Raw genomic sequence first — 19107 nt, 5'->3', positions numbered from 1 at the left:
TGAACTGATGCAGCAGTATGAGAGAAGTAGAACCAAGAGAACAATATACAAAATTACTACAACCATGTAAATGAAAACAAAATCACTAAAAGAAGTTGAAATCTGAGTAGCAGAAAAACCAATGAGGGTTATAAAGATGAAAAAATGAAGCCTTTTTCCTTGAACATGGTAGAGAGGGCAGGAACTACTAGGACAAAACAATGTGTGTGTTATCAGTTATGGTATTTGTCCCTAGGGGAGGAGGGTTCAATTTGAAGAGGGGTGAGAAATGACTTTCATGCAAAGACAAAAAAAAGTAGAATTTATTAAGATAATATGTAATAGAAATGAAAATGAAATAAAATGCTGAATTATTGTGGTGTGTGATCAGTCCTCTGATTGTGGCTTAATACTGTGGGACTGTCACCTCCTTTATTCTTGATAATATGCCTTTCAATGTAGCCTGAGAGCATATTAGCACTTTTGGCTTCCATGTTACATTGTTTATTGATATTGACCTGAAAATCTCCTAAAAATCCCATACTTTTCCCCTATGAACCCCATTTCACCCCATACCTCCACCACCTTGTATTATGATACAGTCTTTTGTTCTATTGAGTCAAGATCTTTTTACACCCCAACCTGGTCATCCACCATATCTCTCCCAGCTTCATGTCATCAAAAACTTTGATAAATCTATGCCTTTATCTAAATCACTGATGAAAAATGGTAGACAAATGCTGATCCCTGAAGCAATCCACTAAAGACCTCTCTCCCAATTGACATCTAGCTTTTTAATTAATGATGGCTCTTTGGATCTAGTTCTGAATTCACCTGCATATACATACTGTTGTTTAGCCCATATCACTCCATCTTGTCCACAAGGGTAGCATGAGAAATTTGATTGAGTAATTGACTGAAATCTTGGTAAACTATGTCTATGGCATTATCCTGATCTACCAGTCTGGTAATCCTGTCAAAAAAGGAAATGAGGTTAGTCTGGCATGACCTGTTTTTGGCATTTAGTGCTGGTATTTAGTGATCAGAGTTTCTCTTTCTAGATGTTCACAGGCCATACTTTAATTACATGCTACAGAATCATGGCAGGAATTGAAGTCAAGTTCACTGGCCTACAGACTCTGTTTGCTTTTTTGAAAATTAGGGCACTATTTGTCTTTTTCTAATCCTGTAGTACAATTATTCCCGTTTGTAATGATGTGCCAGAGATGATGAGCAGTAGCTCAACCTGAATCACATGCTCTGGTTCTTTTAGTACCCTAGCATGTAGTTGCTTTCTTATTATTTCCTTGCTTATCTTGGGTTTCAAATCCTTGTTCACTATTTTTTTCTTCCTCACCTTTCCAACTCAAAATTTATTCAGCTTGGCAAAGAAATAAAACCAAGGAGAACTGAGCTTTCTTTTTTCTCTATCATCCTAGCTGTCCCCTAAGTAGTGCTGTCATTTCTCTGATACTCCCCATTTTCACAATATAGCTAAACATATTCTTTCTGGTTGTCCTTAGCTTCCAATCATTGGGCTCCTGACACTCTTCTTTCATAGTCACTTCCAGGAATTTTCCATCATGCCTTTTCTACCTTTTTTTTTTGGGGGGGGGGGACGACAATGAGGGTTAAGTGACTTGCCCAGGGTCACACAGCTAGTAAGTGTCAAGTGTCTGGGATTGGATTTGAACTCAGGTCCTCCTGAATCCAGGGCCAGTGCTTTATGCACCGGGCCACACTCTTCTTTAATGGCTGTTATACTTAAGCATTCATCTTCCACGCCCCTGACCTTGAGTCTATCTTCTATACATTTCCTTTCAAAATCTCCAATGGTTGGTGCATCATCTTTTGTTGTTGTTTAGTTGATTAGTCACGTCCAACTCTTCATGACCCCATTTGAAATTTTCTTGGCAAAGATACTAGAGCGGTTTGCCATTTCCTTCTCCAGCTCCTTTTATAGATGAGGAAACTGAGGCAAACAGGATTAAATGACTTGCCCAGGGTCACAATGCCAATAAGTGTCTGAGCCTGGATTTGAACTGGATTCCTGATTCCAGACCTGGAGCTCTCTGTCCACTGTGTCACCTAACTAGGTTATTATTATACTACATTTTAAAGATGAAGAATTTGAGGCTGAAGGAGATTAAGTGATGTGCCCAGGGTCACACAGTTAATAAGTGTCTGAGGCAGGATTTAAACTGAGGTCTTTCTGACTCCCAAGTCCAACGCTATCCGTTGTGCCACCTCTTTATCCTAACTTGCACAGCCATGGAAGGCAGTATTCTGACAAATGGATACGTTATTGAGGATCTTACTTTTTTCCCCCTGGGTTTGGTTTGAAGGTGTTAGAGTTGGAGAGGCAGGAGAGAATGTGAATTTGCCTCTGACACAAGCTGTGTGACCCTGGGCAAATCACTTCTCCCCTTTGAGCTACACTGTCTTCATTTGTTTAAAAACAAACAGCAAGGGGCAGCTAGATGGCAAAGTGGATAGAACACTGGCCCTGGAGTCAGGAGTACCTGAGTTCAAATCCGGCCTCAGACACTTAATACTTAACTAGCTGTGTGACCCTGGGCAAGTCACTTAACCCCAATTGCCTCACTAAAAAAACCAAACCAAAACAAAACAAAACAGCAAGGCTCTCCAAATCCAGGGAAAAAAAGGAACTGTGGAATATGGATGCTGATTGGACCATACTATTTCTTTTGTTTTTGGTGCTGTTGTTTTTCTGTTTTGAGGTTTTTCCTTTTTGCTCCGATTCTTCTCTTATAACATGACTAATGCAGAAATATGTTTAATGTCTAGGGGAGGGGGGGCGGGAGGGGAGGGAGGGAGAAAAATTTGAAATTGGAAATCTTATATAAACAAATGTTGAAAACTTTCCACATGTAACTGGAAAATAATAAAACCAACAAACAGCAACAAATTTGAAGTCCCTACCTCACAGGGTTGTTGTGAAGCTTCAATAAGAAAATGTATGTAAAGCATTTTGTAAATTTCACAGCAATATATAAATACTAGTTATTATTGTGATCAAATAAAACCAGATCTTTAACATTTAAAATTTTTCAAATGCTAAACTTAGAAAATTTTAAAAAAGGAACAATACCCCATTTGCTTCAGTGTACTCTTTTAACTGATCTTTATTCTCAGCATTCAAAACATTTTATTCTTTGTAAAACTGCATCTTTATTGACTTGCTTTTACTTTCCTTTACAGAAACCCCACTTTCCCATGCAGCATGAGCCAGTTTCCAGCAAAGAGCTCTTCCCAGCGTCCGCCCCTGGGGGATTCACACTCCTGGCTACCCTCCATAGAGAGCCTCTCAATGGATGACTTTTGGATGGAGGTGGAGAACATGAAGCAGAGTGATGAGCTGAAGCAGGAGGAGGGTAATATTACTGAAGCCCAGATCCCAGAAGGTGAGGAACTTAGCTGCTGCTGCTAGGATCATGGGAAGGGAAAATAGAAAGGAGTGTGATGTGTTAGGGGGTTCCATGGAGAAAACATTTCATTTTTTTCTGATAAAAGTATTTTATTTTTTTCCAGTTACATGTAAAGATAGTTCTCAACTTTTGTTTATACAAGCTTTCCAATTTCAGATTTTTCTCCTTCCCTCCCCCCTCCCCTAGACAGCAGGCAATCCAATATAGGTATATATATATATATATAATAACATTAAATATATTTATGCATTAGTCATGTTATAAGAGAAAAATCAGAGCAATGAGGAAAAACCTCAAAATAGAAAAACAACAGCACCAAAAACAAAAGAAATAGTATGGTTCAATCAGCCTCTATATTCCACAGTTCTTTTTTTTTTTCCTGGATTTGGAGATCCTCTTCCATCATGAGTCCCCTGGAACTCTTCTGTACCATTGCATTGGTGAGAAGAATCTAGTCCATCACAGTAGATCAACACACAATGTTGATGATACTGTGTACAATGTTCTTCTGGTTCTGTTCATCTCATGCATCATCAGCCCATGCAAGACCCTCTAGGTTTCTCTGAACTCCTCCTGCTCATCGCTTCTTACAGCACAATAGTATTCCATTACATTCATATACCACAACTTGTCCAGCCATTCCCCAATTGATGGGTATCCCCTCAACTTCCAATTCCTTGCCACCACATAAAGAATAGCTATAAATATTTTTGTACATGTGGGTCCTTTTCCCTTTTCTATGATTTCTTTGGGAAAAAGACCCAAAAGTGGTATTGCTGGGTCAAAGGGTATGCACAGCTTTATCGCCCTTTGGGCATAATTCCAAATTGCTCTCCAGAATGGTTGGATCAGTTCACAGCTCCACCAACAATGCATTAGTGTTCCAATTTTTCCACAGCTTCTCCAACATTTATTATTTTCCTTTTTTGTCATTTTAGCCAATGTGATAGGTGTCAGGTGGTACCTCAGAGTTGTTTTAATTTGCATCTCTCTAATCAATAGTGATTTAGAGCATTTTTTCATATGGGAATAGATAGCTTTGGTTTCTTCATCAGAAAACTGCCTGTTCATATCCTTTGACCATTTCTCAATTGGGGAATGACTTGGATTCTTATACATTTGATTTAGTTCCCTATATATTTTAGAAATGAGGCCTTTATCAGAAGTACTGGCCATAGAAATTGTTTCCCAGCTTTCTGCCTCCCTTCTAATTTTGGATGCATTGCTTCTGTTTGTACAAAAATTTTTTAATTTAATGTAATCAAAATCATCCATTTTGCATTTCATAATATTCTCTATCTCTTGTTTGGTCATAAACTGTTCTCCTTTCCAAAGATCTGAAAGGTAGACTATTCCTTTCTCTCCTAATTTACCTATGGTATCACCTCTTATGTCTAAATCATGTATCCATTTTGACCTTATTTTAGTACATCTTACACCTTATACTAAAATAAGGTCAAAATGAAAACATTTCATTTTGAAATATTAAATGTGAAAGAATGAGTGCATTGGCCTAGGGCAGGTTTTGATGGGAGAAAGTTAGGTGTCTCAGTGTATAAAGCTCTAGGCCTATAGTCAGGAAGACCCGTATTCAAATCTGGCCTCAGACCCTTACCAGTTGTGTGACCATGGGCAAGTCATTTAACCCTGTTTGCCTCAGTTTCCTCATCTGTGAAATGAGCTGGAGAAATAAGTGGTAAACCCCTCTAGTATCTTTGCCAAGAAGACCCCAAATGGGGTAAAATCAGAGACACACTGAAATGAATGAAAAACAAGAATGAGGTTTTGATTGAGTTGTATGGCAAATAGAATATGAGTCTGTGTGTGTGTGTGTGTGTGTGTATGTTGTGTTAAATTTCAGCAACTAATTCAATTCAGCAAACATTTGTTAGCATCTACTCGGTGTAGAGCAATGGAGGAGGTGCAGAGTATAGAAAAGAAGCATTTTCTGTCTTCAGGGAGCTTGAAGTTTAATGGGTTAAGATTCAAGACACAGGTAACTTACACAAAATAGGAAATAAGTGCTGACATGTGGTGAAAAACCAAGTACATCATGAGGTCCTGGAGGGAAAAGGTTCTTGCCTACATGGAGCTTCTTGGAGGAGGTGGCATCTGAACTCTAATTGCATTATATTTATCTCTGTAAATCAGGAGTTATTAACCTGGTGTCCAATAGCTTGTTTTTTTAAAAAAATATTTTGGTAACTATTTCAGCACAATTTTCCACTGTAATCCCATGCATTTTTTTATTATGCCTTTAAAAACATTCTGCAAATGGGTCCAGAAGGCTTTACCAGATTCTGCCAAAGTCTATAACACCCAAATGTTTAGGAATTCCTGGTGTAAATGTTTATTCTCTCCTTACACCCCCCCCCCCCAGGAAAATGAAGACTCCCTGAGGACACTACAGCCCTTTCAAAGTTCTAGAGAACCGGGAGGAGATAAGGGAGTGGTTTTCTAGTTCATGAACCCCCCACCAATGTGCTTATTCCTGTGTTTATCAGCTGATATCTATTAGTCAGCCAGACAATAAGCATTTAGAAGGGGGTATTTAGTAAAGTGTTATAGTAAAAAAAATGTTGGTATAAAATGCACCTCCCCCCAAAATAAAGTCTGTAGCATACTTTCTCACAAGTACATACAGAGTCCAAGGGAAAGTCAGCTCAAGCTTGGAGCATATATGGCAAAGGGGAGTGACTGAGAGCCTGCTGGAGTACTCAGGATGTTCTTTCTCGGTAAGGTGTAACTTTCTTCTGGGTTCTTTATAGATTCCTGAATCTGTCCTTCCTTGGCTTATCTAGTTTGTTCTCATCTCCTGATAATGAAGCTGCCATAGTTCACTGGTGTCTCATGAGATGCTGCTGGGACACTGATGAGCAGACCAATTTCTGAGCTTCACAAGGTCATTGCTCTAGTTAAGGGGGAGGAGAGGAAGGACCAAGGTGCTCTTCTTCCCCTTCCCCAAGTGGTTCCCTTATGGAGGTGTGGCTAGGACTGCTTTGACCATTTGTTGGCCACACACTGCAATGGGAATCCAGAGCAGATTGCTATTTTGTACAAAACCCATAGATCGATGGCTGGTTTGTTTTTGTTTCCAGTCAATCCTAATACACTTCTTTCTGTGTCTAATTGAAAAGCCTTTGGTTGGTTGGTGCATTGCTTGATTGATTGCTTCCTTCAAGGAGATAGCTAGGTTTTGTTTACACCTAGTTCATACCTCTGATTGATTAATTCAATTGAGAAGTCTTTATGACTTCAGTCCTTACATAAGGAAGCTCTTTCCACAACAGCTGTCCAACATTAAAATAAGCTAGGGAATGGGATGCTAATTACCAGGCAGCTGGTGGCATAGTAGATAGAGGGATGGGCCAGGATTCAATAAACCCCAAGCTCTAATCCCACTTCAGACATTTATTTGCTGTGTGACCCTGGACAAGTCATTTAACCTCTGTTTACCTCAGTTTCCTCAACTGTAAAAAGAAGATAATGATAGTATTTACCTTCTAGGATTGCTATGAGATAATGCTTATTTTTTTAAAAAGAGGGGGGGAAGTATTAAAGAATAGAAATTGCCTGGCATATACATTTATATATAAGCACCATATAAATGATTTTTCTCTCCATTCCTAATCTGTGGGGAATGTTGTAAAAAAAAACACACACCAATCTTGCATTGTCTGGGAGCTCTTCAAATTCCATTCTAGCTCAGAGCCTATTATTCTATGACTATCAGCTTAATATTAATAATACCCATGTTTTTACCAGGGTTTTACAATTTACCAAGATTTTTTACATGCATTCTGATATGACCTTCATAGGAGCCTTCAAAATACACAGGGTAGGAAACTCCACTAATGTCCTTTCTTTTGGTGAGACTGTGTAGTTCAGTGGAAAGAGCACTGGCTTTGGAGATAGAAGACCTGGGTTCAAAACTTGGCTCCATACTTAGTACTTGGATGACCTTGGGTGAATACATTAGCCTCTGAGGCTCAGCTTCCTAAACTATAAAAAGGGGAGTTTGGCCCGTTAGGTCTGTGAGGTCCCTTCAAAACAACAAAGTGTAAGGCTTTGTGGTAGGCTCTGGGGGACACAAATACAAAAATGAATTTTTCTTACCCTCAGAGAGCTTATCTTCTCCTTGGTGGTTTTTTTTTTGTGTGTGTGTGTGTGTGTGTATATAGGTAGAGATAGAGATAGAGATATATACACATATACAGATATGTACACACGTATATATATTTGAGTATGTAGGGTATGCGTTTATGTGTGTGGTAGGTATGGCATTTGTATATATGTGGTGTATTGTGCGTGTACATGTGGCGTGTTTTGTGTGTGTATGTGTAGTGTGTTATAGTGTCTGTGTATGATTTATGTGTTTGTATGGTATGTGCATGCCTCCTTGCAGTTACCTAAGTAAATAAATACAAAGCATATACAAATGAGAGAGAGAAGAGAAGAGAAAAGGAGAGAAGGAGAGAGATATCATAGCAGGAGGGGCATCAGTGAAGGTCTTGTATAAGAGGTGGCACCTGGACTGTGCTTTGAAGGAAGCAAGGAAGGGATTTTGCAGGACAGATTCTGCCTGGCTAGGAGCTATTTGCAAATTTCTGAAGTATGTCCCCTTTACCTTCAAATCATTGATAAAAGGGTTGAATGAGACAAGTAGGGTCAATGGCAGAACCCAGAGGCACTTACTTCATTAGAGACATCAGTCCTGGTATACGAAATCATGAATTAGCCAGCTGTGAATCCACTTAACCATACAGTCATCTAGCTCCTATTTCTCCATCTTGCTCATGAGGATATTGTGAAAGACTTTATAGGATCCTGAGATTTGGAGCTAGAAGAAACTTTAAGCAATAAAGACCACCTCAGAGAAGTAGTCTCCCAATGTATCAAGTCCTCAGAGAATAAATCCATCATGAGATTCCCATCTCCCATGCCAGGTGTGTGTATACAGAGAGAGAGAGAGATTATATGTGTGTATATGTAAACACACATATATGTGTATATGTATATACACACATATATGTGTATACATAATGTATGCACACATACATATATACCTATCTCATCCCCCATGGGGGTGTTTGTCATTTAGACCTCCTCCATTCTGTTGAGTCCCTCCAGGTTTAACCCCTCATTTTATAAATGTGGAAACCAAGACCCAGGGTGGCATATAGGTGCCAAGCAGTAGAGCCAGGATTCAAATTCTGGTCCTCTGACTCCAAAGATAGCACCCTTGCCAATATGCTTTGGTGAACTTGACAAATACTTTATTGAAATCAAGATCCAGTGTGCCTGGAGCATTCTTCTGATTAAGCAGCCTGATAAGAGATAGCATCCTTACTAATGTGGTATAACAAGTCCTTGCCTAAAAGATATCTCTATTTGTCAATACTGTTTAGCCCAATTCTTTAAACATGTCAAATAACTCTGGATATTCTTCTCACCCTCTTCCCCAAATAGTCCCCAAACAGTACACATACCCAAAGGAGTAGATTCTCTTCTGTCCTTCTGCCTTTTTGTTTTACCTCTGAACCCATCTCACTGTCCTGAACCCCAAACTGAAAGAAACATTCCCTTCCAAGTTTTGTTGGTTGGGGTGATGATCAGCATGGTGAGATGGGGAGGTGCACTTCCATGAGGAGTGGGACTGTGCTTTCAGCTCACTTTTACCCTTGCGATTATGTCCCTCCTCCCCACCCCCAGGTACATTTGTGTCTGGCGCCCACAGACTACATTTTTGGTAGTTTCAGTCTTAGAGGCCACCTTTGCAGAACGGAACATAAGAAGAGCTCAAAATTCTTTCTAGTTTCCTTTATTTGGGATTTCCAGGAACATTAGAACATAATCTATTCCCTTGCTCATGTAACAGTTAAAATTAGGGTAGACTGAGGCACAAAGTTCCGAGTATGAACAATTTATTAGTAATGGGCAAATTTACCAATAAATAGAATCTCAGTTTCCTCAGCAAAGCTAAGATCCTGAATGAGGGGGAGAGCTCTTGTTTATCGTTTTGGGGAGTACAGAAAATAGGGAGGCTAGAATCATAGATGGAAGAAAATATAATTGGATGGAAATTGGGAATGAGGGCTAGCAACAACCCTTCCCTCCTCTGACTGAGAAATGGTCATTGTTTGAGTCCAGCTGTGTCTGCAAGAATAGAGATAGCAAACCAGACTTCTTTGGGTAACAAAATAGACATTCATGAAGGATAGTTTGGTGGTGTAAAATAATAGACCAGACTCCCTGGTGTCCACCTGCATCCTTTAAGGGTAACAGATTTCCTTGACACAAGAATAAAACAATGATTAACAGGAGAAATGGATTTCTAAACCTAACTCATTACAGGCAGCTAAATTTCTGAATTAAGTTCAGAGACAAAGAGTCATGGCTTAGGCAGTTATAGGACAAAAATCAATTAATTGTAAATAGGATCAATTAAAAAACAGACACAGAATCAATCTGATTATTTCATTTAAGAAGATTCAGTGACACCCTATTGCCTTTAGGATAAAATACTTACTCCTCTGTCTGGAACATAAAGCAATAAAATGCATCATTTTGGGGTGGCAGAACCAACTCTTTTATAAGCACCAGAGCTCATTCAGCCCAGGTTCAGTCCTGAAGGAGACCAACTTCAAAAGAGAGAGAATCAAGCTTTTCTCATACTCATAATATACCCCACCTAGGAAAAAAATCTCTAAAAGCTCAGGAATGGCTAGGATCTCCCCCAAAGGAATTAACAGGGCCTCATACATAGGTACAAGGAAGATGAGGTATAGGACAATTTTTTCTTTCTTCTGCTAAAGAAGAAATGTTTAAAACAGAAAAGGCCCATATGTGTATGTTGACAATTAAAGCATGTAACAGTAAGCTATATCCCCTATCATACCCTTGTGAGTATGATAACTCCTGACCTATTGAACTCACAAAATTGTTATCAAGGCTGGAACCGCCCATTTTAGGATTGCTGTTTGGCCACCTGTGCTCAGGGAAAGAAACACAAAGAAGAGACAGCTAGCGACTTGAGGTCCAGTCTCAGGTTTATCTAGGCCATCGGGTGTTTACTATTATGTGCGTGGAATTTTCATAACTTTGAGGGGTGGGAGATTCCCCTTCTCCCCTCCCCCCTTTGCTGGAAATCTGAGGGAGGGCTTGAAAAGTCCTAACATGTTTGACAAATGGGAAGACGGAATGATCAACGAAGTTGTCTTTCCTTTTAAAGCCTATTGAGTAGGCAGTTTTTCCTGTTCAGTGGCCAGTCCTGTTGGGTTTGTCTCTCCCCCCCCCCACCCCTTCCCTATTACAGGGACCAAGAGACCAACCACAAGTTTCTATTTACACTTGTGTTTTAGCAAACAGCCCGGGCAAATGTGTTTATCAGAAGCAGTCCAATGATGGGGCCATGGAAGGGAACAGAGTGCACACTCAGCCCCATAGGAGGGGCTCCAGACACAACTTTTCCTCATTACAAAGCCCTCCACAATCTGGCTCCAACTCCCTCCCTCACCCCATTCCCTTTCAGGCTGATTACATATTACTCTCCTTCATACTGTTTCAGCCAAACTCTTCTACTTGCTGTTCCCTATAGAGGGCCTTCTGTCTCCTTCATTCCTGCTCAGAATGCATTCCTGCCTCTTAGCATCCCTGGCTTCTTCCAAAGCTCAGCTCCTGCACCACTTCCTACATAAAACTGTTCCTGACTCCCCTGCCTGCTAATGCTTTCCCCTATTCAACATTAGTTTTTACTTTATGTTTTTCCTACTAGAATGTGAGCTCCTTGAGGACGGGCATTTAAAAACATTTTAAACTTTCTATTTCCAGCACCTAGAATGCCAAAACACATAGTAGATGTTTTACAAATGCTTGCTGATTAAGGGACTAACTGAGTAATCTGAAGTCCAAATCTATTAGAATTTAGGATTAGAAATTTCGATCCGGAAGGGCCAACGCCTTTATTTTTACAGATGAGGAAACTGAGGCCTGGGAGAAATTAAGTAATTTGTTTCAGGTCACACAGAGAGTAAGTGGCAAGGTCTCCAATTCCACAGCCAGATTTCTGTTTGCTGCACTAGACTGTCTCCAGATCATTTAGTTTCCCGGTGAAACTGGAAGATCAGAAGACAAAGCAATTTGCATTTACTATGTAAATGTCAGTAATTCTGTAGCAGAGCTGGTAGCAAATGCCCTCTGGGTAAGTTGTGGAGGGCACTGCTGGGTATCCGTGTATCTCCCCATTCTTTCTTTTCTAGTGACCAGTATGCCTTATAATGCTGGTGAGTCTCTGGAGATACCCCATGGGCTTCAATTTGCACTTCCATTTTTTGCCAGGTTTTAAAACGGCTCCTAAGTGTATGGGGAGGAGGAAAGTTTACCCCATAGCATAGGGAGTCCATCAAGGGACAAATGACCTTTTAGATAATTGAGCTCAGATGAGTATGGCCTGTATCACAGAAAAACTGTTCTCTCTAAAGGACCAAATAGATGGGATATTTTTCCATTGTAGTTTGCCATTTAGCTATTTCTTTTTCATTCTTTTTCTTTCTATCTTTTTTATGTAGTAACAATGGATCTTGTAACTAACAAAAAACTGGTTTTTTTTAAAGAAATTGGGTATTTTGGGCTGAAATGAGTTTTGCAGTTGGATAGATGAAGCTTTGGGTAGAAAATGATAATGATGACAAACATTTATATAGTGCTTTGTGGCAGCTGTAAAGGACCAGGCTTTCTCTGAACTCAGACTCAGCCCTTAAGTTTATCACTAGGTTCTGTTTGTGAGAAAAGTGGGTCATTACAGGGAGTCTCTGACATCAGTTGAGAAAAGCTCATTTTCAGAGAACAAGGATGGTTTTTTGAGGTTAAGCTTCATTATAGGCCAGCAGGATCTCTAATTAAATTGTGTGCAAAACATCCAGACCAAATCCAATTTTATTTTGAAAATTTGTGATTATTTTGCATAAGAAGCTGAGCTGTTCATAGAACATGGGCATTGATTTCCGGAGACCTGGAACTTGATGGACTCAGTTGGAGACTCCTTAGCTTCATTTTATTATCAGAACCTGCCCCTCACCGCCCCCCCCAAAAAAGATTGATGAGCTGGAGAGAAAAAGGCAAAAAAGTTGCAGAGCATGGTCTCCTTTCCTTTCCTCTCCTCTCCTTTCCCTTTTTTTGTTCTTGCTATTCATTCCCTCTTTTATTTCTCTCTCCTTCCTTCCTTCCTTCTTCTTTTCTTTTACACCCTGAGAGTTTACTTTGCCCTTGCAGCCCCATTCTCTGTTTTATCAGTTGTTCTCTCAACCTCCATTTCAAGGAAAGCGTCCAAGTCAGCTACATCTTCATTTTTCTCTGAGTTCCTCTCCTAACACTCCAGATTTTTCCCCCCACCATGCCTCCCCTCCTCTCTCCCTCTCCCCACCTTTTTGTTGCTTTCCCCCATTAGATTTTACCTTGAGAACAGGGGCTATCTTTCTGATTGTATTTGTATTCCTATGGCACATAGTAAGTGCTTCATAAATGCTTGTTTACTGTTGACTTCCTTCTTTCTTTTCCTTTCTGTCTATCCCTCCTTTCCCTCTTTCCTTTATTTTTCCATTCATTCATTTCTTTCTTTCCTCCTTCCTTTCCTTTCTTCCTTCTTCCCATTCATTTTGATATGGGGCTGGGGTAACTCTCCTTGAGAAGCTGAAGTAAAGGACACACCCACACACACCCACCCACTCACCCACCCCCTAAGAAGTAAGGGACATAAGCCTATTAGGCATGGCTGCTGCCTGAGAGGTACCAGGGGACAGAGCTAACTCTAGAAGTCAGGACCACCACCCCTCCATTGTTAGGTGGTTGGACACCCCATCCACCCTCTATAAAAGCTTTGGCTTCCCCTCCATTGCGGAAGTTTTCTTTTTTGATCACCTTCTCTAGTTCCCAAATAAAAGACTATTTTATTCTAATTGGATTGAGTGGGAGAGTTGTAATTCTTTAAAGAGGAACACTTAAGGACCCCCACCACCTCTTTCCCCCATGACAATTTCCTTCTTTCCTTTCCTCTTTCCCTCCTTCCTTTTTCCTATGAATTTCCTTCTTTCTTTTCCTGTTCTACTTTCTTTCCTTCTCTTCTTCCTTCCTTCCTTCCTTCCATTCATTCATTTCCTTCTTTCCCTCCCTTTACTTCCTTCCCTTCTCTTCCTTTCTTCCTGGCTTTCTTTTGGGAAGGAATGTGGCCTCAGATAAAAACTCTGTATGGTACCATTTACCATTAAGGATACTTCAAGAACCTGTGATTTAATCAGTGTATGTCCTCCACCACTAATGAGAATTATAGCTCCCACCTGCATTAGTTGTTGGTTTAATGAGTTGCTATAGCTGAGACATTCCTTATCTTAGTGGCCAACTTTCTGGTGATTAATTTCTTTCTTGACTAGGCCTATACTCAAAGTCTTTCCAGTTTTGTAGGACCTAGCAGAGCTTTACTTGACTAGGATGATGTTAAAGAACTCCAGGTCACCTCCATGCCTGTGTGAATCATCAGAGAATGTCAGTGGAGCCTCTGGTTTGAAACATTTAATAAAATAGCATCAATTTTTTATTTTTGGTGCCTGGGGCCTTCAAATGCCTGGCAATTTTCCCTTGACACACACCCATTAGGGTTGTTTCATAACACTTATTTCTTAAAAATGATCAAAGGTTGACAAGTGAAAGATCAGATGAGGAGAACCTGAAGTATTGGGGTGGAAGAGGGAGGGAGGTAAATAAACTGAAACAAGAGCAGGGGGAATTCAGTTTGCTTTAACAAAGCTGTAGTACAGAGAGGGGAGGCAATATGATAGAGTGAAGAGTACTGGATTTGGAGTCAGGGAACCTGGGTTCAAATCCCAACTCTGATACTTTGTGACCTTTGGCAAATTCCTTCCCCCTCCGAACCTCAGTTTCTTCACGTACAGAATGTGGCAGTTGGACTAGATGATTCCTAAAGTCCTTTCTGGTCCCATAGCTTTTGATCCTATGACTTCCAAACTTATTACAAACTCATACCTCCCTGTCCCCTCTCAAAGAGCCAGAGGACTACCCTTGGGACAAGGTACCATGATGCCAAGGCTCTGAGTGGTGCCCCCAAATTGGTTCTACACTGGCATCTTTATTTATTCATTCATTTATCTATCTATCCATTCATTCATTTGTTTATTCATTCATCTATTTTTTATTTATTTACTTTTCTGCTTGTTTATTTATTTAGAATTTTCTCCCACCTTACATGTAAAAACAAATTGTAACATTGATTTTTAAAACTTTGTGTTTCAAATTATCATCCTTCCTCCCTACACTGGCACCTTTGAAGAGGGACATTAGTCTATTCTGTCACTTTTTAGTGAGAATGTGACCATTCTTTTAACTTTATTACTATATTTGTTTTTGTTTTTGTTTTTTTGGTGAGGCAATTGGGGTTAAGTGACTTGCCCAGGGTCACACAGCTAGTAAGTGTTAAGTGTCTGAGGTCGGATTTGAACTCAGGTGCTCCTGACTCCAGGGCCGGTGCTCTATCCACTGCGCCACCTAGCTGTCCCACTATATTTGTTTTTGAGATTCTAGTGAATCTCCTTTTAAAAATATTTTAGTAATATCTTTAATTAATATAATAATTTCTAATGATTCCCCCTGCTCTCCTGGTACTTCCCTCACTTATGAAAATAGCAAAGAACATTTATGCAAAATCTTCTAATACAGCATATTTGTCTGATAGAGTATGAAACATTCGTACCCAAAGTCCGTCACTTCTCTATTAAGAAGAAGGAGGTATGTTTCAGTTTCTGTCGTCTGGAACCAGAATAGATTTTTGCATTTATTCTGAGCTATTTTCTCTTTTATGTGTTATCTTTCATTATATTATTATCACCATTAGCCTCTTGATCCTTTCTTTGCATTTCATTATTTCATACAAACCTTCCCATGTTTCTTTGAATTCCTCATAATTGGTGCTCCTCAGAACAAAGCAATATTTCATGACGTTCATTTAGAGTGATTTGTTTAGCCTGTATCCAATCAATGAGCATCTGCTTTTGCTATTACAGAAAAGTGTTGCTATGACTATCCTGGTTTATACACAACCTCTCTCTCTCTCTCTCTCACACACACACACACACACACACACCTTTTCTTTCTGTCATAGAACTTCTTGGGGTTATTTACCCAGTAGTGGTACCTCTGAGTCATAGAGTATAAACAAGTTAGTAACTTTGCTTACATACTTCCAAACTATATTAGTGTGCCTATGTTGACAAAATCCTGCCAACATCCAATTCTAATTCAAATCACTGGGTATTTGTATCTTTTGTCATCCTTGCCAATTTGATGAGAAGTTATTTTGATTTGTAATTATCTTAGTGATTTGGACAGTTTTTTTCATGTTTGTTAATAGAGTGTATTTTCTTCATATTCTTTGATGGCTAAACTTTTGTTTTAAAATAAAACTTATTTTGTTAATTTATTGCAATTTCCTATATATGTTTTAGGTCAGACTTTTATCAAGAACGTTGATATAAAGATTTTTTCCTCAATAGTGTTTCTCAATTAAGTTGCATTGCTTTTGTTTGTGCAAAAAAAAGCCTTAAAATTTTATAGCATTCAAATTGACTGCTTTCTCTTTTATAATCTCTTCTCTCCCTTTTCTGATTATGATTTTCCTCATAACATGACTTTAATATTTAGATCACTTATACCAGGTACCACAGTAAGCTCCAACTGGAGAAGAGGTTGGTTTAAGCCTATTTTCTTTCTGCTTTCCAGTTTTCCCAGAACTTTAATAAGGGATCTTTCCAATAGTTTGTTCTTGGATCTATCAAACACTGAGCCCCCATCTTTATTTGCTTCTCAGGTTTGCTTATCTAGTCAGTTGTAATTATAGCTGTATAATGTAATTTGAAAACTGGGCTACTTGTCTATCGACATTCTTTGGCTTACATCCATTAATTTTGTTATTATTCTGCCTAGTTCTGTGGGTAATCTTTTGGTAGTTTGGTGTATCACTAACTGCTCTATTTAATGGTACCTACTTTGCTGGGCTTTTATGAAGAGAATACTGAATAAAATGTAAATGGGTTTAAGCTAGAGCTTTGGGCAAGATGGTGATAAGACACAAAAGACAACTTATTGGTCAGCATAAGGATAAAATCCTTGAAGGAGTGAGTAAGGATGGTTGTGGCTCCTCTGACCTTGAAAGAAAAGAAAAGGCACCATTCGTCCTGGATTGTTTAAACATTCATTTGCCTTTAGTCAAGGGCCAGGGATCTCTTAAAACTCTGGCAGCTGTGATATATTATGCTTGGTATAAAGCATAACTTCCATTAATCATGCATTAAGCCTAACTGAACATCATAAGTAAAATATTTACTGAGTGTTAAATATTTCTGAAATGCTAATCCAGCCCCCTCATTATACACAGGAAGAAACTAAGGCACATTGACCTTGTGCTAGATGTTCTGTGACACACAGGAGGCCCTTGGTTAATACTAAACATGTTTAGTCCTTAGATGAAAACATCCAGCAAGAAGTGGTATATTTCAAGCTTGGTTTTACTCATGGCAGTTGTGCTCTTGTGATTATGGCTGTAAATGTGGATATCTATCTCTGAGAATTACAAAATGAAGGTTTGGATGGGGCTTCAAAGGTCATCTAACCTGGCACCCTCTCAAACCGTAACTATCCCCTCTGCCCCAAATCCCTGACAAGTGGTTATTTAGTGTGAGCCCAAATACCTTGGTTGACAGGGAGCTTATTACCATAAACATCTATCTGTTCATTTGGTATTATCTGTGTGAGTAAGACCCTATCTGCCATCCCCCTTGCTTCTGGGATCGTCGTAATGTGATTACTGCATGCAATGCTTTCCATTTGTTGACAGAGGGTGAGGCAGAAGCCCAATGGCTTCAGGACACAGGCTTGGCTGACCTCATTGGGTCCCCTAAGCCAGACAGTGATAACAGAGTGCTCCTGTCCACGCTCACAAAGACCCAAGCGGCTGCTGTGCAACGGAGACTAGACACATACACGCGCTCGATCCGTAAGAAAAACAAGCCACCAGTGAGGGACGTCAGAGACATCTTTGGCACCTTTGATTCTGGGGTCAGTTAAATCTTGTCTTTTCTGATCGTTGCTCCTCTCTCCACTCCCCTCCCCTTCTTGCCCCATTCCCAGTGCTCCTACTAACAGTATCAGCTTTTCCACAAACAAAATTAACCCTCGACACTTATACACACAAAAGAAGGTCATACAGTAGGAAGTCAGATTTTCAACTGAACAGGTGATGTATTTGCCTGGGTAAGAGAAGGAACATTAAGTCTCTAAGGCAAATTTAATTCAATTCAATAAGCATTTATTAAGTACCTCTTGTGTACATTATACTAGTTTCTAGCAATATTGTGTAGTGTTATGGAAAGGGTGGTTGCATAATGAAGTCAGAGGATCTTAGTATAAAACTTGTTTTTAAAATACCTGTACTACCCTTGGATATGGGCATCTAGGTGGCAGAGTGGATAGAGCACTGGGCTTGGAATCAGGAAGACTCATCTTTCTGAATTCAAATCCAGTCTTAGACACTTACTAACTGTGTGATCCTGGGTAAGTCATTTAACCCTGTGTGCCTCACTTTCCTCATCTGTAAAAATGAACTAGAGAAGGAAATGTCAAACTACTCCAGTATATTTGCCAAGAACCCCCCACCACCCAATAGGGTTACAAAGAGTTGAACGTGACTGAAATGACCAAACAACAAAAATTACCTTAGACAAGTCACTTAAATTATCTGGGCCTCAGTTTTCCTCTCTGTAAAATGAAGGGGTTGGACTAGATGACCTCTGTGGCCCCTTTTTGCTCTAAGTCTCTTATCCTATGACAAAGGTCAAAATCCTGGCTCCTGACCTCCTGGAGTTTATCCAACATAATGATTTTAGGATCACAGATTCAGAGTTAGAAAAAACTTTAGAGCCCATTGAGTCCAACCCCCTCATTTTACAGAGAAGGATACTGAGGTTCAGAGAGTTTAATTGACTTGCCCATCCATGGTCACAGAAGTGGTTTATAGCAGAACTGGGATTCAAACTTACATCCTTTTAGCCCAAATCTATACCTCTTCATTGTACCATGCTGGTGTTTACTAGCCCCTCTAAATCCATGCCAGGCTTCTAGCACCTTTCCTGGATCTAATCAATAAAATGTCATTCAGAAGTCCCTGCTTCCATTACCACTTTAGAGAATACAAATAATAGTAATTCACATTTTAGAGTGCTTAAAGCTTTATAAAATGCTTTCCGTACAATAACCCTGGGATTGGCCGTATGATATTGTCCCCATTTGTAGATAAGAGAACTGAAGTCCTCAGAGAGGGGAAATGACTAGTATAAGGTCACACACCTAGAGCACAGCCAAGCCAGCATTCACAAAGCCAATCCTCTGACTCTTAGACTTCATCCTTAGACTAGACAAAGGCCCTTTTCTCCAGATAATGGCACCTGAAACATCCTTTCCTGCTGTGGGGGAAAGGTGATTAGAAAAATGAACAGCAATCAACTGTTAGGTAATAGAGCAATTCTTCAGTGAGACATGCTGGTGGTACTTTATGACTTGAGAAACACTTTTGGCTAGTGGTGACATGTTTTAAAGAAAATAAAAATTACTGGGTCCACTT

The 19107-nt window shown here is 39.6% G+C and overlaps 1 protein-coding gene across 1 annotated transcript in view; it reads left to right on the top strand.

Moving 5' to 3' along the window:
- Positions 1–19107, top strand: part of ARHGAP40 (Rho GTPase activating protein 40) — an 83639-nt gene that overhangs the window by 28448 nt on the left and 36084 nt on the right. The window contains exons 2-3 of the mRNA XM_043986396.1: positions 3202–3404; positions 17326–17546. Of these exons, the coding sequence (XP_043842331.1) occupies positions 3202–3404; positions 17326–17546 (424 nt within the window). The remainder of the gene's footprint in view (positions 1–3201; positions 3405–17325; positions 17547–19107) is intronic.

The sequence above is a fragment of the Dromiciops gliroides genome, chromosome 2, assembly GCF_019393635.1.
Source record: "Dromiciops gliroides isolate mDroGli1 chromosome 2, mDroGli1.pri, whole genome shotgun sequence".
NCBI classification, from domain to species: Eukaryota; Metazoa; Chordata; class Mammalia; order Microbiotheria; family Microbiotheriidae; genus Dromiciops; species Dromiciops gliroides.
The sequence above is the reverse complement of the archived record's forward strand: the minus strand, read 5'-3'. Positions and strand labels throughout refer to the sequence as shown.